The sequence below is a fragment of the Aulostomus chinensis genome, chromosome 14 (genome assembly GCF_037954235.1).
Source record: "Aulostomus chinensis isolate RoL2024-O1b breed Wild chromosome 14, RoL_Achi_v1.0, whole genome shotgun sequence".
Taxonomy (NCBI): domain Eukaryota; kingdom Metazoa; phylum Chordata; class Actinopteri; order Syngnathiformes; family Aulostomidae; genus Aulostomus; species Aulostomus chinensis.
The window spans coordinates 12,083,685-12,107,772 of record NC_141333.1 but is presented as its reverse complement, the minus strand read 5'-3'; the positions used below and the strand labels follow the sequence as shown (position 1 = coordinate 12,107,772).

The 24,088-nt window shown below is 39.8% G+C and overlaps 2 protein-coding genes across 4 annotated transcripts in view; one reads left to right on the top strand and one right to left on the bottom strand.

Annotated features, from left to right (window-relative positions):
* The window catches only part of vtg3 (vitellogenin 3, phosvitinless), a 15,950-nt gene extending 913 nt beyond the window's left edge, over nt 1-15,037 (top strand). The window contains exons 3-28 of the mRNA XM_086225513.1: nt 1-47; nt 504-755; nt 871-1,032; nt 1,165-1,313; nt 1,398-1,548; nt 1,647-1,804; nt 3,093-3,258; nt 3,356-3,481; nt 3,591-3,809; nt 4,096-4,313; nt 4,805-4,902; nt 4,984-5,108; nt 5,186-5,287; nt 5,368-5,487; nt 5,588-5,777; nt 6,452-6,539; nt 6,705-6,890; nt 9,897-10,035; nt 10,127-10,295; nt 10,955-11,064; nt 11,156-11,242; nt 11,463-11,669; nt 13,421-13,566; nt 13,745-13,883; nt 14,013-14,156; nt 14,311-15,037. The exon at nt 1-47 is cut by the window's left edge and continues 105 nt beyond it. Of these exons, the coding sequence (XP_086081639.1) occupies nt 1-47; nt 504-755; nt 871-1,032; nt 1,165-1,313; nt 1,398-1,548; nt 1,647-1,804; nt 3,093-3,258; nt 3,356-3,481; nt 3,591-3,809; nt 4,096-4,313; nt 4,805-4,902; nt 4,984-5,108; nt 5,186-5,287; nt 5,368-5,487; nt 5,588-5,777; nt 6,452-6,539; nt 6,705-6,890; nt 9,897-10,035; nt 10,127-10,295; nt 10,955-11,064; nt 11,156-11,242; nt 11,463-11,669; nt 13,421-13,566; nt 13,745-13,883; nt 14,013-14,120 (3,662 nt within the window). The 3' untranslated portion in view covers nt 14,121-14,156; nt 14,311-15,037. The remainder of the gene's footprint in view (nt 48-503; nt 756-870; nt 1,033-1,164; nt 1,314-1,397; nt 1,549-1,646; nt 1,805-3,092; nt 3,259-3,355; nt 3,482-3,590; nt 3,810-4,095; nt 4,314-4,804; nt 4,903-4,983; nt 5,109-5,185; nt 5,288-5,367; nt 5,488-5,587; nt 5,778-6,451; nt 6,540-6,704; nt 6,891-9,896; nt 10,036-10,126; nt 10,296-10,954; nt 11,065-11,155; nt 11,243-11,462; nt 11,670-13,420; nt 13,567-13,744; nt 13,884-14,012; nt 14,157-14,310) is intronic.
* LOC147249750 (uncharacterized) overlaps nt 1-24,088 on the bottom strand; it is a 189,610-nt gene that overhangs the window by 132,147 nt on the left and 33,375 nt on the right. The window lies entirely within an intron of this gene.

Sequence of the window (24,088 nt, the reverse complement as noted above, 5' to 3'; positions counted from 1 at the left end):
GCAAGGTCAAGATTGTCGGTGCGTCTGCTCAAACCTTCTTTCTTCAGGTAAGACACAGTCCAAACTCAACGTCATGTTCTGAATATTTGCATATCTGTAAGTCAATAATGGAGTGCAGCCACTGATGTGATTTATTTTAAGCGAAAAAAATCATTTGCGGTGCATCACACATGAATTCTATATCAGTTCAACAGTTGTTGTCAAGTTGAATCACTATTACTTTATTCTACTCTATTCACGGTGTTGTACCGCCTCTTCTTTAATCTCTACTCTGATCTCTAATCTTTAATCTCTAAACACTGTAAAAGGGAATGTGGGGAGGTCAGATGCTCTGCCAACTGAACACTGCTCTAATTAAACCGGTGGCAGCTACTTTTGGCTCTTTTTGGGGTTTCATCTGACATTTGAGAATGAGTGACTTTCAATCTGAAATCTGTCAAATATTCCACATTAAACTGTATACAAGCAAATAAACCGCTCTCTTTTTACTCTCTGGGTCAAAGATTTCTGATCTGGGCTTCGAAGAGTTCAACGGTGTCCCGGGGAAAAGTGGTTTTACGGCCTCTCCGAAGCTCACCCAGCGCATTGCTGCCCAGCTGGTCAAACCTTTCATGTTTGACTTTGCCGGCGGACATGTCGGCGACATCCGCGCCTCTGCTGAGATTTCTGATACTGTGGTCAACATTGTTAGAGGGATACTGGGTTTTCTGCAAGTGACAGTCAAGACCACACAGAGAATCTATGAGCTGGAGGAGGTGAGACTCAAACCCCCAATGACATAATTATTTCTTTAGAACTGACTCTATACAGCATTGCTCAAAATGCAGTGTGTGTGTGTGTGTGTGTGTGTGTGTGTGTGTGTGTTTGTAGACTGGCATCCATGGCAAGTGTCTGAGTAACTACGCTACTGAAGAAAACGTGGAAACAAAAGACATGACCATCACTCAGGTTGTTGATGTCAGTAACTGCAGGGAAAAGGCAGCCATCTACCGGGGGATGGCAACTGCTGTGATCGACAGAATATCCCAACAGGTCGATTTTTTCTGTTTGTTTGCTTAGTTTTTTTTTTTTTTTTTTTTTAACACTCAAGATTCATCTGATTCCTTAAATATGAATGAATCTGAGCAACATGAGCTCTATTTTTGCTTGTGTTTTCCATTCCAGAGAGGCGAATCTGTCATTTCAACTGTGAGATATGTTTACACGGTCAAACCCACAGCAGAGGGGGGTCTCATTACCAGGGCTCATGGCTTGGAGCGACAACATTTCAGTCCCTTCAATGTGAAGGGCGGAAGTTTCAAGATGCAAGCCACGTAAGACAAGAAAATATCTACGCATTAATTTGCCTCATGCACAGTGCACATTTGCAAGACGTACTGACTGGTTTTCTCCTGCAGGAAGGAAATAGTGCTGCTGAATGTGAGTGACACTGCTAGAGCTGTCATGTTTGGGCCGATGGAAAGTAAAGGCAACCTCATTTACAAGTTTGTCCATGCAGAAGCGAATGTTCCCATTATGATGCAGAACCTAGACGACCCCGTACCAAAGGTAACTAGAATAACACCTTTGCATCATGACATGACCTGTAAATATTTCCAGAAACTGCATCGGGGGGGGGGAGAGCTTTATTTTGTTTGTCTTCACAGGCGATTGAACTGATCAAGAGTCTAGCTAAAGCCAATAGTTACAACATTGACAGTGCAACGACTGAGGATGTTATAAAGCTGTACCAGCTCCTACGCGTGATGCCTTATGAAGGATTAGATGTGATGTGGAAGCAATTTGCCGGAAATGAGGAGCACAGGTTGAGTATCTGGTAATCATATGTTGATGGAATGTTATGAGCTCATAAATTAGGACAATTCACACTTCTTAGTAAAGGAATTTTACATACCTTCAGTGGTCCCTAAGACGACTCACAGCCACGGACACGTATTGCCATAGCAACATAGCAAAAAGAGAAAAAGAGTGATATCAACCAACCTGATGACAGCAGCCTTTAATAAGCAGCTCAGAGGTCTAAGTCACCTCTCCTCACCCCATCCTTTTCACACACGACACTCACAACCTTGCCATTGTGCTCTGAAGTTACTGAACTCTATTCATACCATCATCCCGGCTTTGCAGACATCAATTGTCACAGTTTTCTTTATAGTCACACTTCCACAGTAGCCAGATTCAGCTTCTCAGATCAAATCATCCAACAAGCTCGAGTCTATCTATTCCTGACTTTTGGGGTTCAGCAGTCGACTCGGGGGAACCCAACAGACAGAACCCACGGCCTAACTGTCAGTCTCCACGGGCAGCCAAATATCAAGACAGACATTACACACCTAAACACATCCAATCTTCATTAAACCAGTGAACTCACATAGTCAGTCGGTTCCTTGTGAATGAGTATTACTGGATGATAAACATCTCAGATCCACTCAAACTGATAAAGAGAATCCTGGTTAGTTCAGATGGCTTCGGTGAGACACCTCACTTTTGATTAAAGATTCATCAGCATGAGGCATGATGGGAGTGAGAGGTGAGTCTGAAAAACTGCTTTCTAAAATTCTACAATTTAATTTAGCAGACGCTTTTGTCCAAAGCGACGTACAACATAAGCAAGAATTTAGACTTAATTAAGGAAAAGCCCATAGGAAGCGCAAAAGTGCTTCAGTTGTGATTTGGTCACAGGTACTGCCATCTAGTGGCAGAAGAAGTGTCGCCCCCCCTCCCCTTTTTTTTTTTTTTTTTTGACAAACATACAACATCACACAACACAGTTAGTGCTACATAATCACAAAGTGCTGGGTCTTGGACCCTCTGACTTATTCTACCCCACAGGACAAAGAGGAGAAGAGTCAGGTTAAGTGCCTAAGTGCTCTCTGAACAATTGAGTCAATTGAGTCTTCAATTGTCTCTTAAAAGTTCCTTGCTCATTAAAATGAAGGCAGGCACTGACACCTTGTATTCCACATTTTACAAGTATTAATACGACATCTGACCTCAGATTTCACACGTTACGTTACGACACGACCCATTAACCCACTGCTGATCTTCGGCTTGCCAGCTAATAACTCTTCACTTGCTTTTTTCCTTGTTAGACGTTGGTTTTTGGACACAGTTGTTGAGATCAGTGATGCCAGAATCCTGAAGTTCCTGGAAATGAGGTTTCAGGCTGGAGATTTGTCTTGGGGTGAAGCTCTGCAAACTCTATTGCTGGCTTTAAACCACCTCCAAGCTATTCCTGAGCTGGTCGAGATGGCTAAAGTAAGTTCACTACAAAAGAGGGGAGGACCCATTCTGATTGAGTTCATTATGACATTCCAGTGGGTCACATGATCATGTCTTTGTCTCTCTTTCCTAGATGTTTCTGAGCATGCCTTTTAGTAAGTCCAACATTTATGTGTGGCATACTGTGGTGCTTGCCTACGGCTCTCTGGTGTACAAACACTGCGCCTATTACACACCTTGTCCAGTAGCTGCCGTTCAGGTATTCAAACTAACTCAAAATTAAAACTTGAAAAATTAAAAGTTTCCTCTTCTTCCTTTGACTGGTTAACATGTTAATTTCTGATGAAATCAAAAAATACTGTGTGTAGCCACTGCTGGACATGGCCACAGAAGCTCTGAGGAATAACAACGAGGCGGATATGGTGCTGGCTCTGAGAGGTCTGGGGAATGCAGGTCATCCAGGTAGCATTAAAACCATCATGCGTTTCCTCCCTGGAGTGGCTGCCACTCCTGTGGTTCTCCCACCTCCAGTGCTGAGTGCCGCTGTGCAGTCTGTGAGACTTATTGCGGCCAGAGACCCTCACAGTGTAAGAACAAGTAACATACAAAAACTCTGTTAGGACAGCAATATGTTTGGTATTAATTCAAAGCATTTCATTCTTGACTGCATGATTGCCTTTGAACAATTTTTAAAAAAATTTTAATTGTGCAAATGTCTGATTCATATATGCTTTAAATAATAGAAAGCAAGCGTTTCCTCCCTATTCACATTATACTAATCACAGTTAGTTAGTTAGTTTTTCCAACATTAAAAGTAAAGCAGTAATGACCTTGGCGCTTGGCTTCTTCATCATGATAATATTCTGCTCTCAGGTCCAAGACATCACTATGAGTCTTTTCCTGCAAAAAGACCTCCCTGCTGAGATCCGCATGTTGGCTTTTATGATGCTGTTTGACACCAAGCCACCGATGGCTCTGGTGTCCACAGTGACCACACATCTGTTGGAGGAAAAGGACCTGCATGTTGTTAGCTTTGCATTCTCCTACTTGACAAGCCTGGCCAGATCCATTACTCCAGACAATCCCTTCCTGTGAGTACAAAAATGGGGGAAAAAAAAACAAAACAAAACAATAAGAAGTGTATTGTTTATTATTGTTCATGTAATAGAGTGCTGAAGGGATGAGCCAACTTGGAAGTTAGCATTACCTTTGGCTGCCTTCAGCAAAAGCCAGTAGGATTTTTACATTGGATTTTGGATTATTGCAGAAATTAAAAACTGAATGAGACTTAAAGTACATTTTTTGTTCACAAATGAACACCAGCCTCAACACATTTGCTCAAAGTGGAAAGCTAATGTTAGCCTAGTTAAACTATACTGCTAATGTACGACTGTGATGCCACTAAAACGAAGCTGCAAGCTCACGAAAAAAACTGTTTTTTTTTTAAAGACAAGCAAAAGTTTACAAAACGTTTAATCATCTTAAACATTAAGTCAAAAACAATGCCAACTTTTTTCCAGGTTTTCAGACTCTTAATGAAACAGACTCTAAGTAACCTTGTTTTTGTGGTCTCTCCCAACAGCTCTACCTCCTGTAATGTTGCTGTGAAAATCCTGGCTCCTAAATTTGGTCGTCTCAGCTACCACTACAGCAAAGCAATGCGCATGGACTGGTTTAATGGTACTTTCGAAGTAGTTTTGTTTTTAGCTTCTAAAAAAAGAGAAAAACATTGGCTAACTGTTGGATTTGTTCTCAATGCAGACGATTTCCTGATTGGCACAGCAACAGAGGTCTTCATGCTAAAAAGTGCCACGGACATCTTTCCAACTGAATTCATGACAAAAGGAAAATTCTATTCTATCGGTCGAATACTGCAGCTAATGGAGGTAAAGTTCACTCCTGAAACTTTCATCAAACATGTGTCCTTAATCATAAATAGTAATCATGATGTTCTCTTTCCAAGTTGGGCATCCGTGCTGAAGGACTGAAGGAATTATTTGGCAGTAGCATTCCTGGATTTAAAGGAGATCTTAGCTTTAGTGATTTTCAGGCTGTTTTCAGAGTGGTGAGTATAAAAGTGAGACTAAAGGTGAAAAGATGTAATAGGATTATGATCCTTAGTTGACATTGTTGTGTGATTTTTAGCTTCAAAACTGGGAAATTCTACCCAACGACAAGCCGGTGCTCTCTGCCTACTCCCGGGCCTCTGGACAAGAGTGGTTCTATGCAGATTTTAACAAAGAGTGGATTCATAATTTCATCAAGGTGGAAAAACAAACAACAAAATGCTATTAATCATTCATTTATGAGCACTGAGATCATATGTGGTCTAAAAGAAAATCCTGTTACTCGATCTCACTTGCAGGCTGTCAGTCCTTCAGCAGGCAAAGACAGCCCTGTGTGGGCTGTGATTGAGAATTTACAGAAGGGAATTTCATGGCACCGAACTAAGGCCTTCTTGATCTTTGAGGCTCGCTATTTCCAAGCTACCACCCTCGGTCTTCCACTGGAGATCAGCAAATACTATGAAACCATAAATGGGATTACTGTAAACGGTGAGAAGTCCCTCAATGCCTGCAGACTGTAACCACCTCAAGATTCATTCCTTGCACAAAAAGCAGTCCAGTTGAAGTTTATTCTGTTTTGTTAATAAAAAAAAGGTATATTTTCCAAGTATACTCTATTAACAAAGTAAACTAATGCAGTTTATCTTGACAAATATTGCCTGTTTGATTAATACTTGTTTCTTTTTATTTTCATTGACAGCATTTTATTCATTACAAACAAAAAAAAAATCTAGTTGAGATTTTTTTGTTTGGAGTAAATGAAATTACCTGTCAAGTTTCAATGAACAACCAATCAAGGCAGATTCTTATTCCAAGCATGATGTATAGCTCAACCATTTTTTTGTGAGCTTTCATATCTGTGAGGGCAGTGAGCAAAATTGACTTAAGATTTCTTAAAAATGAATTTATTCATATTTTTTTTTACTGGAAATTAAGTGAAAAATTAAGCACTTCTTTTGTTGACTTCTATATACTTTTCAGTTTAAGTTAGTGATTATTGAGTGATTGTGTTAATTCTGATTAATACATAAAAAGTAAACCAATGCATGTCTATCATATTTCAAATTGAGAAAACTCAACTCTGGAATGAAATGAGTACTTTAGGTGATCTACTTAATTTGATCCATCACTGGCTATTTGTTTTGTGTGTGTGTGTTATTTAGCAAAAGCTGCAGTAAATCCTCCATTAATGGATCGTCTTGGACAACTCTTGACTTCTGAAATTTCCCTAGAGACCGATGGTTTTATTGGGTAAATGTCTACACTGTTCATTAAAATTTTAAATATCACACATTTGAAGTATCTGAAGCATTACACAATTGAACGTATTCCGTGGAGACTTCCTCGTCATTGCGGGTTTACCATTTTACAATGCTACAACTTCTGAATGAATCTCTCTCTCTTTTTTTTTTTTAGTTTCACAAAGGACTTCTGGGTTTACTATGGGATCAACACTGAGTTGTTCCAGTGTGGCTCAGAGTTTAAGAGCAAAACCCCAATTGCTGTCCCATGGAAGATGGCTGCCAAGATCAATATCCAGGAGAAGAAATTTGAACTCGACATCCCTTCGTGCAAAAATGAGTTTGATCTCTTCGCTGTCAGGTAGGACTTAGGGAAAAGGGGCATGCAATCTTAAACTAAATTCAGAAATTACAAAACATCCAGCAAAACTCACAAGTTGTTCAGTCATTTGGTCCAGTACTTCTCAAAGTTTTCAAAGTTTCTCGTAAGAAGTGTCGGTATAGTTTGCTTTTTGCTTTTTCCTGTGTGTGAAAGTTTAGGGTAGCTTAATTGCTAAATCCAAGTTGCCCATGGCTGTAAAAGTAGTGTTGTGTATGTATGAATTTTTGTGAATTTTATATTCTTAGAATTAACATATACACAACCGGTCAAAAGTTTGGACACACCTTCTCATTCAATGTTTTTTTTTTCTTTATTTTTACTACTATTTACATTGTAGATACATGATGAAGACATCAAATATTTGAAGCAAGGTATATGGAATGGTGTTGCAAAGAAAAAAATGTTAAATAACTGTAAAAATGTTTTATATTTTAGATTCCTCAAAGTAGCCACCCTTTGGTTTTTTGACAGTGCTGCAAACCCTTGGTCTTCTCTCAATGAGCTTCGTGATGGCATCAGAAATAGTTTCCACTTCTCAGGTTCGCCTGGTCAGGGTTCATTTGTGGAATGTCTTGGCTTCTTAATGGGGTTGGGACCATCAGTTGTGTTGTGCAGAAGTCAAGTTGGTGCACAGCTGACAGCTCTATTTGACAACTGTTGAAATTCATATTATGGCAAGAACCAATTAGCTAAGTAAAGAGAAACGACAGTCCATCATTACTTTAAGAATTGAAGGTCAGTCAGTCCAGAAAATAGCAAAAACTTTGAATGTGTTCCCAAGTACAGTCGCAAAAACCATCAAGCGCTATGACGAAACTGGTTCACATGAGGACCGCCCAAGGAAAGGAAGACCAAGAGTCTCCTCTGCTGCTGCTGAGGATAAGTTCATCTGAGTCACCAGCCTCAGAAATCACAAGTTAATGGCACCTCAGATTAAAGGTCAGAGGACAGATAAATGCCTCAGAGTTCTGGTAGCAGACACACCTCTAAATCAACTGTTCAGAGGAGACTGCACCAATCAGGCATCTATGGTCCAATAGCTGCTAAGAAACCACTACTAAGGAAAAGCAACAAGCAGAAGAGATTTGTTTGGGCCAAGAAACACAAGGAATGGACATTAGACCAGTGGAAATCTGTGCTTTGGTCTGATGAGTCCAAATTTGAGATCTTGGGTTCCACCCACCGTGTCTTTGTGGGGCGCAGAAAAGGTGAATGGATGGTCTTTTCATGCATGGTTCCCCCTGTGAAGCACAGAGGAGGAGGTGTGATGGTGCTTTGCTGATGACACTGTTGGGGATTTATTCAAAACTGAAGGCCCACAGAACCAGCATGGCTACCACAGCATCCTGCAGTGACACGCCATCCCATCCTGTTTGCGTTTAGTTGGACCATCATTTATTCTTCAACAGGAAAACGACCCCAAATGCACCCTCAGGCTGCGTAAGGGCTATTTGACCAGGAAGGAGAGTGATGGAGTGCTGCGCCAGATGACCTGGCCTCCACAGTCACCTGACCTAAACCCAATCCAGATTGTTCTGGATGAGATGGAGCGCAGAGTGAAGGCAAAAGGGCCAACATCTCTAGGTGCTCAGCATAACTGGGAACTCCTTCAAGACTGCTGGAAAACCATTTCAGGAGATGACCTCATGAAGCTCATCGAGAGAATGCCAAGAGTGAGCAAAGCAGTAATCAAAGCAAAGGGTAGCTATTTTGAAGAATCTGAAATATAAAACATGTTTGAGTTATTTCATACTTTTTGTTTAAATAGTCATGAAAATAAAGAAAAAAAACATTACATGAGAAGTTGTATCCAAACTTTTTAATGATATATCTATATATATATAGATATATCTATATATCTATATCTATCTATATATATATAGATATATCTATATATCTATATCTATATATATAGATATATATAGATATATCTATATATCTATATATATATATATCTATATATATAGATATATCTATACATCTATATATATATATATAGATATATCTATATATCTATATATCTATATATATATCTATATATATATATCTATATATATCTATATATATATATATATATCTGAGGCTCAGTTCAGACTGGGAGCATCACAAGAGAGCAGCTCTGCAGGTGTGAGTGCACCCTTGATGCATTGCTCCAACCACATTTGGAGGTGGTCTGGGCCACATTCTTTTAGGAGTGTGAATGGAAATGTTATCTGGACAACACTGATGTTCTCTTTCAAGGTTAAGTGTGTAGCAGGCCTCTCCTAAAGCTTAGCTAAACCCTAAGCCTGAACATGAATTTATACGGGAAATAATTTGAATATGTGGAAATGAACTTTAAAGAGGGGAATGGTGGATAAAGAAAAATGGCTGTAGCAACAAGTCAGTGGTAAAAAATTTGATGCTAGCATGGGATTCAAAGAGCAGTGGCCACAACAGACTACAAGTCTGAAGTCACATTTGCATCTAATTAGCTCAATAGTCTGCAAACGTTAGCTGTGTAGTTTTCCCTGGTGAATGTTTGTTTGGTTTATTTCAACAAGTTGTGGTACAGAACAAGATGTGTGTTCATGTTTGTAAATTAGATTGGAAGGAGGCTTTTCACAGGGAAGCTAATGTGGGTTGTTGTTCAGAGTCTGTGGCTCTCATGTTGTGTAGCAGCTGCTGTCTGGCTCAGTGTGACCATCTGCTCTGCCGATGATGGAATGCCATGTGAGTGCTTCATGCAAGATTTTATTAGATGCATCGAAAATATGGTTTCCAGCTAAGTATACAGATAAATGAACAGCATTTCACTGAATCGATGTAAAACTAGGGGGGGGGGGGATCCATCGCAAAACAAAAACAAATTATATTACCAAATCCTCCCTTTTGGCTTCCCCGTTCACCAAGATAAGCTCATGATAAGTATTCACAAAGCAGATATACAGTATACTGTACGAAAATCTAATTTAATTTCAAAATTTTCCATTTTCTCACCAACAGGTCCAATGTGTATGCAGTCTCGAGGAACACTGAGGAACCAGCTTTAGCGAAAATGACCCCGATCATGCCGAGTGCTATGGACTCCAATGATGAAGTTGTCCACATGGGTCCAGCAATTGTGAGGCCAGAATCAACAGAGGTGCAAGGAACATCAGGAGAAATTTGCATGATTATGACATTTAAATGTTATTTAAAGATTAACCATTGTCATTCTTTTGCCATGCAAACAGACTCTGGCACCAAACACCTGGCATCCAAATTCCAGAATGTGTTTGGATAGTAAATTGTATGGAGCAGGTGTGTGTGTTGAATCTGAGTTACGGAGGGAGTATTACCACGAGGAGTACCCTTTGTACTATTTCCTGGGATACACCCGATTGGCTCTCAAAGTGGTCCCAGGTAAACACAATACTTTTAATACTTTGAATAACCACAGTTAGTGTCAAGTCAGTCCTGAAAAGTGTTTATTTACACTCAATAAGCCAAGGTAAAGACAAGATTATGACTCTCATTTAAAGAAATTATAACATTTTTTAAATTAATTGCAATAGTCACGATAACATTTACTATCGTGTAACATTCACAACAGCATGTGTCTGTCTGCTATTTTATTGATTTGCTTGCGAGCAGAATATGTTAAAAACAAATGGAAACATTTGATGAAGTATTACAAGGAGCAAGTGATTAACTTTGGAGGCCATCTGGATCAAATTGTAGATCCTGGACCCTGAAAACTGTTCCAGGCCTGGCAGGATATTTTGCTTTTAGAGGTATTTCTGGGTGCCGTTGACGATTTTTGGTTAAAAAAAAGTAAAACATTTCAGGCTCTTGAAATCATCTGGGTTATATTCTGGCTCTGTGTCTATTTTCCATATCTGTGAAAAATGTTAGCATGTTAGTGAAAGTTAAAGAGCCAAGTATTCTTCCCCCTGGAGATGGCATGGATCCTTTTCTGTATTAGCGATCTTATATTTGTATGTCATTTGAATGAAGTACCGTAGCCTTTCTCCAGCCACAGCTTCTGTCTGACCTGCTCCATCTGTGTAAACTCTTATCAGCCCAAGCAATCAAACCTGTTGACAAGATTCACTTGGAGGTTAACGCCGGCCCGAGCAGATATCCGATGAGCACTCGTGAACTTCTTCGCACCCTGAAGAAGCTTTCCAGGGTATTTGGCATTCTTTGCAATGTAATTCTCCTCGCACCTGCTCTAGCTTTTTGTCCGCTCAAGTTAGCCTGTTCCTAAATTGTGTTTACAGGAAGCTGTCCAGCGATTAGACCGGTCCTCTGATTCAGCATCCAGCCAGAGAGAATCCCATCACAGTCACCACAACGTCCTAATGGAGGTACGATCAACACACAGCGCAGAGAGTGACCCCAGATGAATTTCACCTCACAGAATAATCCCTCATCATCTGACACACACAGACCAACATCTAGACTGCACTTACACTGTACGGACGTTATTATTAATTCTACACCTGCCACAAAATGATCAGTACTCCATGGATTAGATGCACAAAAAAAAAAACACTCAAATTGACTCCTTTCTACTTGTTTCCAAAGGGCTTGGACTCGGCACCTCAAGCTGTGTTCAACATCAAAGCTCTTGCCATGAGTGGAGACCAGAAGCCCGAAGGTTTTGATGCAGCAGTGTACTACATGCCCGAGGCAAATGTTCAGAGCACCCAACTCATCATGTCCCAGGTTGGAGAGGACACCAACTGGAAAATGTGCATGGACACCATTGTAAATGGCCACACTGATATAAAGGTAAGATACAAAACACATAGGAGGAACTGATTTTTGCCTGATGTGCAAAATTAAGGAATAAGCTGGTACTATAATATATTTTTTCTTAATGAAAGCCTAAAAAAATAGCAGTTGATTCATCCTGCTTAGCAAGTATTATCATATATCAGGACGGTTTCAAATGTGTCTGGTATTCAGAGTGCATCTGAGAATAACTTACTCAATTAATTTTATTTTAGTCTTAATTTCAAAAGGGACACCATATATCTATGGAGATCAGTGAGAGTGCATAGGTCAATATGCCACAGTTAACAGAATGCTAATTTACATCCGTAGTCCCTCGGCAGGTATATTGGTAAAAGAGACCATAAAAGGACAAAAGAAGACAAAAGTACAAAATACATCAGAAATACATTTGGTTACATTAACACCTGCTAATGTGCCTCTCCAGAGGCCACAGTGAGATCGGACTATTTTTCCTTTCCATTTCAAAAGGTACAAAGAAAAAACAATGACAACAGCCAATAACAAAAATAGGGAGAAGAGGAAGACTATTAAAAGCTGGTAGCCATCTGTTATGTAGCACTATTAGATGGAGTTTTCTTTGTTTTATTAACAGGTTTTGTTTGTTTACTTTACCTTATTTTTGCTAGCTGTCTAACAGCTGCTCTCTCACTGGTTCAGTTATGTGTGATTACATATTTCCTCCTGCATAAATGTTGTATATGGATTGAAGACACATAACCAATTATACTTGAGTTTTGAATGTGGTCACAATGTATCAAACCATAAATGCATTTTAGTGCTTGGTGTGACAGGGGGAACCAGAGATGCAATAACAACAACAACAACAAAAAACCAAACCACTGTCCTCATTAAAGATGGCAGCGGTACTGTGACACAGGGCAACAGAAGGATCCAAGGAACGATCAAAGATTCTACATCATATTTGTTCATGTCAGAGTTTAGAAAAAATGCATGTTCTTGGTTCCAGAGTAATTCGGAGCATTCACACCCAATAAAGGTGAGCAGACTGAAGAGACAAACCACAGTGGAGTGCTGCAGGGAGAGGATCTGTTCAGGAGAAATATGTTTGCTACTGCACAGCCATAAAAATATGTCCAGCTGATTGCGATTGACACATTGTCGAGCAGCTTGGTAAGACTTGGTTATAAAAAAGCCCCAAAATTCATCCAGAGTCCATTATATGGTGCTTGGTTCATTCTCACTAAAAAGGTTGCTGATGCTGAATGCTCATTACGGAGCCCGCTACTCTTTCACAGACACTAGTCACAGTGAGTCACCATCCAAAAAGATGAGACTGCGAGGCCCTTTCACAGAGCATTCTTTCACTACCTTAAAGTGATACTTCACCCAAGAAGTATATGTTTCCTTTCAAGAACCCACAAGGAGTCCACCCTCCCTCCCCTGTAACACTTCTTTGTCACTCCAGAATGCAGAAAGAGCCAGACACGTATATTAAGCATGAAGCTAACTGAGACTACTAGGAACCGCAAAAATGTTCGTTTACAAAATCTGAGGTGCATCGTCCGGTATTCTCCATTTTGTTTTGTTTTTAATTCAAATGTATGCTCAGTAATCGGTAACCCCCCTCCAAAAACAAAAACAACTATATCACTTCCAGTTTGCCCCTGCAGTTAATTAGCCTTAAATATATATATGTGTGTGTGTGTGTGTGTGTGTGTGTGTGTGTGTGTGTGTGTGTGTGTGTGGACATCCCCCTCATGATTGACCTCTTGTGTTTGGTCCAGGCCCACATCAGATGGGGAGCTGAATGTCAGTCTTATGAAATGTCATTGGGAACTGCTACTGGACGCCTACCCGGTTCTAAGCCAACAGTCAAGGCCAAGCTACACTGGACCAGAATCCCAGAAACCATGGCAGAGTTTGGTAAAAGGTGAGAGGTACGATTAAGACTGCATCCAGAAAAGATGAAGAGGATGGAAAAAAGAGAGAGATCCTGACACATGATTTTTAACGACTTACTTTACTTCACGTAGGACGGTTGAAACATTTTAAGTGTTTATATGAATGACACATACTATGTTGTAAAAGGAGCTATTTACCTTCCTCAGGATTGAAAGCTACATCCCAGGCATGGCTTTACTTCTCGGCTTCTACCAGCAACATGAGAGAAATGCAAAGCAGGAGGTCTCTGCATCAGTTGTTGCTGCCTCAGCAGACAGCATTGATGTGAAGATTAAATTCCCAGAGGTGTGGGAAGACATATCCGCTCTCTTCAGTTTTATACAAAACTTCGACATCCTTGCATTGCACGTAACTAACGTCTGACTGCTGTATTTACAACAAATGTGTCCTCTTTTTTGTCTATCTCATCATTAGTATACAGTATTCCGCCAGGCTATTCCAGTTCCGCTGCCACCTGCCAGTTTTCAGGAATTTCAACTTGACAACCAAAACACAACAGCATCGAGCCTTGGATATTTATAAAAAAAAATAACACGTGAGCTTCCTGAGCCATTTTGAGTAAGTGCAATAGAATACTCAGACTAATGTTCTGGAGTGTGTTGTTGTGAAAGATGTCCGTGAAGAGAAGATGAACTAAAATGAGCTGAGAACCATGAGAGCTGACGCCATTTTGTTGTTGTTTTTGCTTCATAGAATCTTTCTTGTGTTGCAGACAGACGACAAAGCCCAGACGGGAGCCGGATGCCTCCATTCGCCGTGAACGCTGCAACCAAAATCTAACCACCATGATGAAAGAGAGGATCATTAAAGATGTATCAGTAATCCCTCAGATGTCACCGGTTTGAAAATAACCTGTAAAGGCTTTGATTTATTAATCCTAGAGCACGTTAATATTTCAACAGCCTTGTTGAAGGAATATTGTGTCAAATACACACATATGTCCTGGACCATTGTATTTTCCTAATACTGGAATTGTCTTTTAAAACAAAGTTTTCAACAAGGTCTTTTTTCCTAATTTAGATCAGATCAGGATACTTCCTTTGATCATCCCAACATTGTACAAATCCAAACATCCCCTGAGTGAAATGTAGAGTTATTTTTTCTTGTGCTTCACCATCACAACATCCGTGTTCAGTTTCTGCTCAGATTAAATATGCAGTCAACCAAGATTAAGAAGGTGCAGTCTGAATTTAAGATATCACACACCATAGGGGTTTCGCAATAATCAGTATCAGCAGTATTGATGAAATCCCTCGAAATCCTCAAATACTGGAATAATAACGAAATCTAGCGCGACAATCCAGTCTGATGCAAAACTTTCCTTTCTGAAAGAAGAAAATCCTTTATAGTGGGGGTTTTCAACTCTTTGTGACCCAAGGAACAATTATTCTGACTAATAAGCAAGACAAGGGCCACACACACACACACACACACACACACACACACAAAGGACAAATCCCAACATTAGCAAAGAACAAGCTACAAAGGACAGACCAGATGGGTACAATTTATCTGGAGAGTCACCTTGGCTTTTCCGAATTGTATGTATTTACATTCATTTGACTATTACACAAATCCTAATTAATACATGGAAATGTATTTGCAAATTAAAATAAAATTCAATGGCATTATTTTATGTATGTTCAATAACCTCCGGGGAGTTAAAAGCGACCGATTTACATGATATCACATTTTATTTTCTTTACACAAGACTGAATCAACAACAACAAAAACAAGGACAACATTTAGGTGTCATACTTTAAATTCAACAGCTGAAATATTGAATGTTGCAGTTTGCAGAGTTTTGGATTGGGTGAACTGGATGATGAATGCCCTTTTTCTGCTGACAGAGACGCTTGTTTACAAGGTCTGTATGACCTGCTCTGTTTGATCAACTGACCCAACAGGACTGTTTGCAGATATTAGTATACAATGTCACCACGCATGCCCTTAAAGTTCACCGCCACTGCCGGACGCAGCGCTCTGTGCCCCTTGGAGGAAAGATTTTGTACTTAAACAAGGATCTATAATGAAGGTATTGCTACATATTTTACATCTCCCTGTACGATGAAAGAACGCACATTGAAATACATTACTGATGATTGTAAAATAAAAATACTGGTATTTCTCCACCATCAGGGAAAAAGTGCAAATCCTCATAACTCCAGTTTTTATGATTTTCACTTCAATGCGGCTCTGCTCCTCCATCTACCCTCATATTCTGAAGACATTTAGCAATGAAAAGCTTTTTATATTAAGTCCTCTATCAGCAGACTGGCTGAAGTGGCGACCTGTGGCCCTCGACACTTCACCACCCGCGGCTTGAGATCTCACCTATTTCTGCATTTGTTAAACTGAACTGGAAAAGAAGGAATTTTCCTCATTGAGGAAAGAACCCACAATGTGAAAAAGTACCCGCCCCCCCCAATTTGGAGAAGTTTCTGTAGATGCCTGTATAAACCCAGGTCCTTAACCGACTTCTGCCAACAGGGTGGAGGGGTGTACACAGTCTGATGCTGTTAAAACACAGAAAAATGATATTCTTTGAAATACTGGGAGTAGCAGAGTTTGCCTTGGGGGAGGCGTTAGCGCCCTGTAGTAGATGATTCATTCTTTACTAATGGCCCTTTTTCCACATGGCCAGAATATTCACGCTGAATCATGAACAGCTGATTGATCGATTCTAAAATAGTTTTACGTTGGACATTTCAGCGGGATTGAATAAGATGTTCTAGTTCGTGTTCTGCAGCTCCCTGTGGATGCTTCCACCCCTCTAAAACTGCCTCAGCAGAAAGTTTATCTATGAATTATTTTAGCTTAGTGGCAGCTAGATAACAATTTTAATGCACCCACCCTCCTGAGTGTATGAACTACATTTACAGTAGGTAAGTCTTCCCACAAGAACAACTGTTTTACAGTCAAAGGCACGTAGCGATGAGTTGGAGACGTGGCGCCAACTCTGTTGTGCTGCTGCAGACTGACAGCCACGCCTCTGCTATGCTGCCAAAAATAATCATCCAGCCGATGCCTTTCAAGCTGTTGGGGATTTGTGGTGCACACCAGCTTTCGGGGCATATTTCAGAATAGTCTATGAATTTGATGAACAGGCAAACGGATAAAACTAAATGTTTTGCCCGGGAAAGATGAAAGATGTGTGTGTCAACGTTACAGCGGACATAAATGTGACCTGATGATATTTGAAGAAGCTTGTTAGGAGTCACAACAAAGAACAAGAGTGCATGATGCATTTTTTTTGTCAATTGCAATGGACTGCACAATTTTTTCTTTTCCTTTTTTTTTTTATTTTTTTTACAGTGAGGCACTAAATCTCAACTTTGAGTTCTAACAAATGGGACGCGTCACTCGCCAAATCTAATGATTGCATCTTAACCAAAAGTACTTCTGGCTTCTCATCTCCTGCCTAGAGTGATTTAGCCAGATGGTGTTGAATTACAGAGAAAAGACATCACCGTTAAAGGCCCGAACAGGATGAGCACAATTATAATGGCATCATTATGTTCCATTTAAATCTCTAATATCCTGTGGGGCTTTCAAGTGCCGTTTGACAGGCTGATAGCAAATCTGTTACGCCTCCTTCAAGATCCACGCGGCCTCATATTTCGGGTGAAGTTTCGGGACACCTCGACCTTGTGTTGACACGACTTTTCCAGGTGAAAATCAGCTGGCAAGAGAGCATTAATGAATGACTGATCAAGTGATTTGGAGGGAGGGGTGTGGGTGCGTGTGTGAGCCTTCTCGTCCTTTTAGTTGCTGCTCCCTCCCGCCTCATTGGGCAGGCAGTAGCCGCCCGGGTAAAAGCCATCTGAGTATAGTTTACTATAAAATCATGACTGCACATAGATCTGTCTGATTGTATTTCTCCATTTTTTGTGCGCAGCACAAAATGTCGCTGAGGGCACTGACAGCTGCGGGTTCTTATACCGCAGGTTTTAATGAACATTTAAAATCTGTAGTCTTTGAAAAGCTAAAACAATATACAGCGGTATTATAATAATATAGTCAGGGAATAATCCCGTGTGTTTGCATTTGCGTGTGCGGGCGTGTATGTGTGTGTGTTTGAGAATGAGCACTAGAGGACAGTGTTTACCAGACATTAAAATATTCCTGGCACTGTACTAAAGCCTGGCACTGCTGCCTATGATGGTCACAAAAACAACTCTGCAGTGTATGTTGACATTTTGGGGTAAAATAAACATATATTTTGGCTCAGACCGGCATGTCCTGCAACTCTCTGGCTTACAAAGAGGGGACAGACTTAAAAATATCAAATATCTTAACAAGAAGACTTGGCAGAGATGTATTTAAAGCTGTTTCAGTGCGGTGGGGAAAAGCATTAGTTTATGATTGATTGGGGTACTTGAAGGAGTCATATATTTTTGTTTCCCTTTTTCTATTACCCCATTTCATGATCTGATGCAACAGCTTCCTGTTTGACATTTAAGTACATAGAAGCAAGGCTTCCACGCGGGGAGAAATGTAAGTGACATTTTTATCAATGACATTATCAACACCTCCAGAGGGATCCGGGTGTGACATTACGCCTGCTGTTAAAACTTCCAGAAGCTAATTCTCACTAAATGCACTTATTTACTGGTATTATTGGGAAAATTGTTGTGTTTTTCTGCAATTACATAAAAAAAGGAAGAAACCCCACAAAATAAAAACACAGCTCTCAGAGACAAGTTAGAAGGTTTAGAGCCCTGAAGATGTGACATCTCTGCATAATGCAGGATGTGTTTTTCCTTTTTTCATGAACTCTTTCCCAAATTAATGTTAGTGAGATATTGTAGGATTGATTTTCTCCCTCAACATTTCTTTTAACCTTCTGAAATATGTTTTCTGAGCTAAAACTACTAGTTAAAAACTACAGATTGGTTGACCTGTAATCGGTTACGTTCGCATTCTGATATTTCAAGTTTTTGCCTTCCTCTTTCCCAAAAAAGCATATTTAGTGGGAAGTTCCTGCACGTGCAGACAAAAGTGAAGATATGAGTAATGACAGCATCCATTGGACATTTCAAAGTGGAATATTTACTTCCATGCTTGGAGGTTTGAATGACCCAAGTGGATCTAATGGTTCATACACAGGTTAATCATGTTTTATGTTTATTAATCTTAAACAAATTCACTCCTAATTAATACAGATTGTGAATGTGCACAGCCCTCAGATTCATAAAGTAGGAACTTATGGTTCCATATGGTGAAACATATTCTCATGGGAGCGAGATATATTCTCTCAGGGAACATTTAGGGATGATTGGATGAACATCAACTTGTTAGAAAACACGTAATCTTTTGATCCCTCAGTACTACATATCTGCATGACAGAACAGCAGGAAAAAAATGCTGTAAATATCCATTGTTCATGTTTAATTGGCTCCTTTTGACTGATGAGGTATAATCACTCCTTTACATCATAAACACAATGTAACTAGCTAACTAACAAGAAGCTAATTCAATTTCCCTGCAACCATTTATTTATTTTATTATTATTATTATTGAGATAAATATTATCACACGACCAGAGGGAGGCACTGTTGATCTTAGCGGTGACGTAAGGAGCCTTTGACTTGAGGAGCAGTCCTTTCTATTTTTACTTCTTGTGAAAATTGTATGTCTTCCTGCACAGATCAGAGCCATTCTTTTGTTACATTTGACCCAGAATTTCAGATATTCTTGATGTGTCACAGGATGATGAAAAATGTAAATGACACCACACTGTACACAGCGTGTGGATGCAATTTCAAATCTTATATAACCACCTTGAGCATCCCCATATATGCAACCTTTGGATGCACACTGCACAGAATCCATGGTTTAAGCCTTTCAAACTGGCTAAATAAAATCCAACAAAGCCAGTGTGTTGAAATGTATTTGTAGAAAACTAGTTGTGAGTTAAAAGATGTTTTTTAAAAAGTCAAGTCAAAAGCTCCCTCACTACCAAGACTGCTGACTCTTTCTCCTCCGAAAAACATCACAGAGATCCATGAGAAGTGAGAGCAACAGAAAGATCACTTTGAAAGAGCAGTAGCGGTGAAGTAGTTGGAAGCCTACAGAACACTGATAATTCTTCATGTGTGTAGTCATATAGGCTCTGTATCCATCTCCAAAGAAACTCACTGATCCTACTGCCTGTGAAGAGCTGTCGCCATGGCAACCTCACAGTTTATCAAGGCTCTACGCAAGAAAGAGGAGGAGGAGGCTGTTTCATGCACACATAAACACACACGAACACACACACGAACACTCATGCATGTCATTTATAAGAACATGCAAAACACACACAGACGCGCTTTGAGAAAATTATAAACATAAGCACATCATCATGAGTTTGGGGGGGGGTTGGCTTTTGTTTTAATCTCTACACTTCACCAGATGCCGAGTGAAAATGTGGACATATGTATTTACAATGTGGTAAACAGGTAATTTGAGATGATCTGCTCATGGATTATACATTTGATTCCTACCAAGATCAGACTTTAGTCTTGACCATGCACATACTGCCTAACAAGTTTTGTGTCTACCCATGTTTTCCCTTTTTTTGTACCCCTTTTGTTTTGACAACATGACACTCCTTCAATGGGTGAGATATATATATATATATATATATATATATATATATATATATATATGACTCACCCATTGAAGGAGTGCCATGTTGTACCATTCACAATAATCCTGGGATCATTTTTGATACCAGGGAAAGATTAATATCACAGTTTTATGGGTGGACGGCATAACGATGTCACACCTTTAAACTGCAAACACGAGCTTCTGAAGAGATGCGGTGGAAGGGGGGCAGCAGCCTGGCTGGACTGGAAAAACTGCTGGAGTTGAGAACTGAGACAGGACTTCAGATGTGGTGGTTTATGTATCTTTAGTGTACTATTTTGAACGGGAAGATGGGGCTGTGGTGGTGGTACATCTTGTTCCCGATTCCGCTCAGCTGTAGCAGCAACTTGTCATAGAGAACAGACTGTAGTAGGACGGCGAAGAAAAAAAAAGAAGAAAAAAAGAGAAGCATGATTGACGTAGAAGGTACAAGCTGGTGTGTGACACCTGAGTTCATCTCCTAATTCTTGTGCAGGACACATGACTAATGCAGTCAGATTTTAATCTCAGAAAACACTCACTCAGGAGTGTATTTTGAACCCTGTATGAAGTGGTTAGCTTCCAGCCTAAAAGGCTTCCAGACCAAATGGCATTTTTCTTCCTTTTTTTTCGAGCCCGACATCAATTACCTGTAACAGGAAACTGAGCCAAAGTGGTCATTGTTGAAGAACTGCACTCTTGCTATTGATCTCATCTCATACAACAGAATGGCACCTTCAATTTGACATACAGTAATGGAAAAAAACATGATGTTTTAGACTCATTACAGGGTCTTAAAATGCTTAAAACCTGTTTTGTCGTTATCCCCAACAATTCAAGCTATTATTCTTTGTCAAAGACAGGACTTATGAATGGCTAACACCCACTTTGAATGCATTTACTAATTTACTCCATCGGGAGGGTAACATCACCAAGCTACAGGTTGTATATTCCCAAAGTATTCTTATTAAAAAAAAAAAAAAGAAAGTATATATTTCAAATGCAAATTGACAGAGCAGGCATCATAAAACCTGTTTGCATTTTTGAAAATGTGACAAGCCAGAAAACAAATATTGTAAAAGGATGAAGCTACAAATGTGCTACACCAGTCAACTTCATTTGACACACAGTTAATGAGATAGAGCATGATATATTATTGTGTCACCATGTTAAATAAATGGGAAAATTTCAATTCTGCAACTACCAAACATTTTTAGACACGCTGAAAGACGAGGCCGATGTGCATCGTGCTGTTAATTTGACTGCAGATCTGCTGTCACGTCTGCTCTCATTGATGCAGAGTGGTTAAAGGAGCCGCAAAGTAACACAACTTGACAAGCTGACTGTGGCTGCACCTCCTCAGACATAAAAAAGGTAGTGGGAAAAAAAAAAACAACCCACACACACACAGACCAGATTTCTGTTGAAATACAAGATGTACACTAAAATGTGTAATGATTACCTTGAAGAAGAAAAAAAAACGTGAAAATGACACGTTATAACGTGCCAATATGAGACGGCAGAGACAATTTGTCTTGGCATAGTGAGAACTTGTTCTCTGGCTCATGCTAACAGGACAGTTTTCTCACTTTAAACATGCTACATCCAGGTTTAATATCCCAGGGGAGAGAAAATCAAGCACACTGCATCAGTGGCTGTTTTATATGACTTTAACTGTATCCTCCACCGGGAACACTTTCACAAAATTTTTTTTTTTTTTAAATGTATGAAACTATTTGTCTTTAATTCACTGTAATTAGGGACATTAACATGTTTCTGTTTTTTTTAGCCATGCTAGCATCCTCACTGTGCAACATCATCGACTCATCAAGCCGACAGTCAACACTTGCTAATTGAACCTTCAATACTTACTATTTATATAAAGAATAGCAAAAACATTGTGACCATTTTCTGAGGTGTAAATGATATCAGGGGGAGAAAAAAGCAAGCTGGCTCTGGAAAGGTGGTTTATAAATGCAGAGGTGACATACAGATTTTCCAAATAATAATTTTTAATAACCTTAGCCTTTTTACATAGCGCCACCGGGAGCTCAGAGTTTTCAGGTGTCCAGTGAAAGAGGCGGGAATTCACTTTAATTAGCCAGATGATCAGACTCAGCTCGCCGCTATAGAAGCTGGATCTTTCTGCTCCCTTACTGCTCTTCTTAAACAAAGTAGATCACACAATATCACCAGCTGCATTTTCGAAATATTTGTTGTGAGATCATCTGCCCACTGCGAATTAAGATTTAGACTGGATTCCCTCAAAGGAGCTTTTTTTTGCAACTAAAACTTCAGTTCATCTACCTCACATCTAAACACTTGTCGTACCTAAACAACAGCAACAAGAGTTGAATAGAGCAGCTTAAGGTTCTGATGAGACATCTGAAGCTTGAGAAGCAGCAATATTCAGTTTGTTACTATGGTCTGGTCACCACAGCACCTTGAGGATACCACAGTAGTATCACAGCTGAAGTTGAGCATCTACATCGGGATTCTCATTGGACCAAGCATACTAGACTCATTAAAATGAATAAACAGGCTGTCTTTTTGTTCTTCCGTGCAGGGCTCATTGGTCGTATTTAACAATTAAAAAAAGACTACTTCAGCTCTTGCAGGCTTCACTGCTTACTGCCAGAAGTAACAGACATTAAGACATTTGGTTGGATTTACAGTGGAATCATTTGGTGGCACAGAAGAAAGAGAATAACAGCAACACACTCCGCTTCATTACTGGCTAACGGACAGAGCTTCTTCAAAACCACAAAAACAAAAAACAGGTCCAGGACACTTTAAGTATCTGTGCTTTAAATGATTACCTATACTGGTAGATGTTGTTTTGGTTTTTGTTTCTTTTTTTTGTGTTTTTAACTTTTTCCTATTCCATTCAAACAATAGGAATTGTACTTTGTACTTCACCGGGAATTACACAGTATTATTCCTGAAATCCTCCTTATATCCATGAATTGATGCAATGATTGATTGATTTGAATGAGTCCAATATGAAAAAGTAAAACAATTATTAGCTTAATTACCGATAATTTTGCCAAAAGGCACTTAGACTAAAATAACAACAGTAGTTGGAAGTTCAGATCTTATTTATCTATAATTTGTTATGACTGGGGCTGACCTGAATGCTTCAGGGCTTCATTCGTTGCTATGGCAGATCGTCAAGATGGTGTTGAGTTTTTTCATTAGGGCTGCATCAGTCATCACAAGTAACAGAGTAGCGGTGGTGCAACATTATGCATATTATTCATGATGCAAAGCATGAATCATCATGACTTATTCAAAGGCAGGCTGGAACTGTCTCCCAGTTTCGGTCCGGGATGCAGACACCCTCTCTACATTCAAGAGCAGACTTAAGACCTTCCTTTTTGATAAAGCTTATAGTTAGGGCTGCTTAGGCTAGCCCTTAGATATGCTCCTATAGGCTTAGACTGCCGGGGGATCTCCCATGATGCACTGGGCTTCTCTCTCCTCCTCTCTGTACTCATAAGTGTTACTGACTCAACCTTTTCTCTGACGCCTTTGTGCTTCCCTGCTTCCTTGACGCCTGGCTGATGCTGCAGCTGGAGGAGCCTACAGACCTGAAGAGGCTCACGCTGCCACCCTTAGCATCAGTATTAGTATTAATAGTATTTATGTCAGCCTTCTCAGTACTAGTATTAGCATCAACAACAGCATTCTGTTTGCTACCATATAATTGCTCATATTATGCTGAAATCGATTGCTTGAGTAACCTGTAGATGGCATTATTGGTAGCTGCTTGTTATTGTTTGATGTCTTTCTCCTTACAGCCTGTTCACGTCCCTGTCTGTCTGTCATTCTCTCCCTCTTTATCTCTGTCCCGCTTTCCTTTTTCCGTCTCTGTCTTC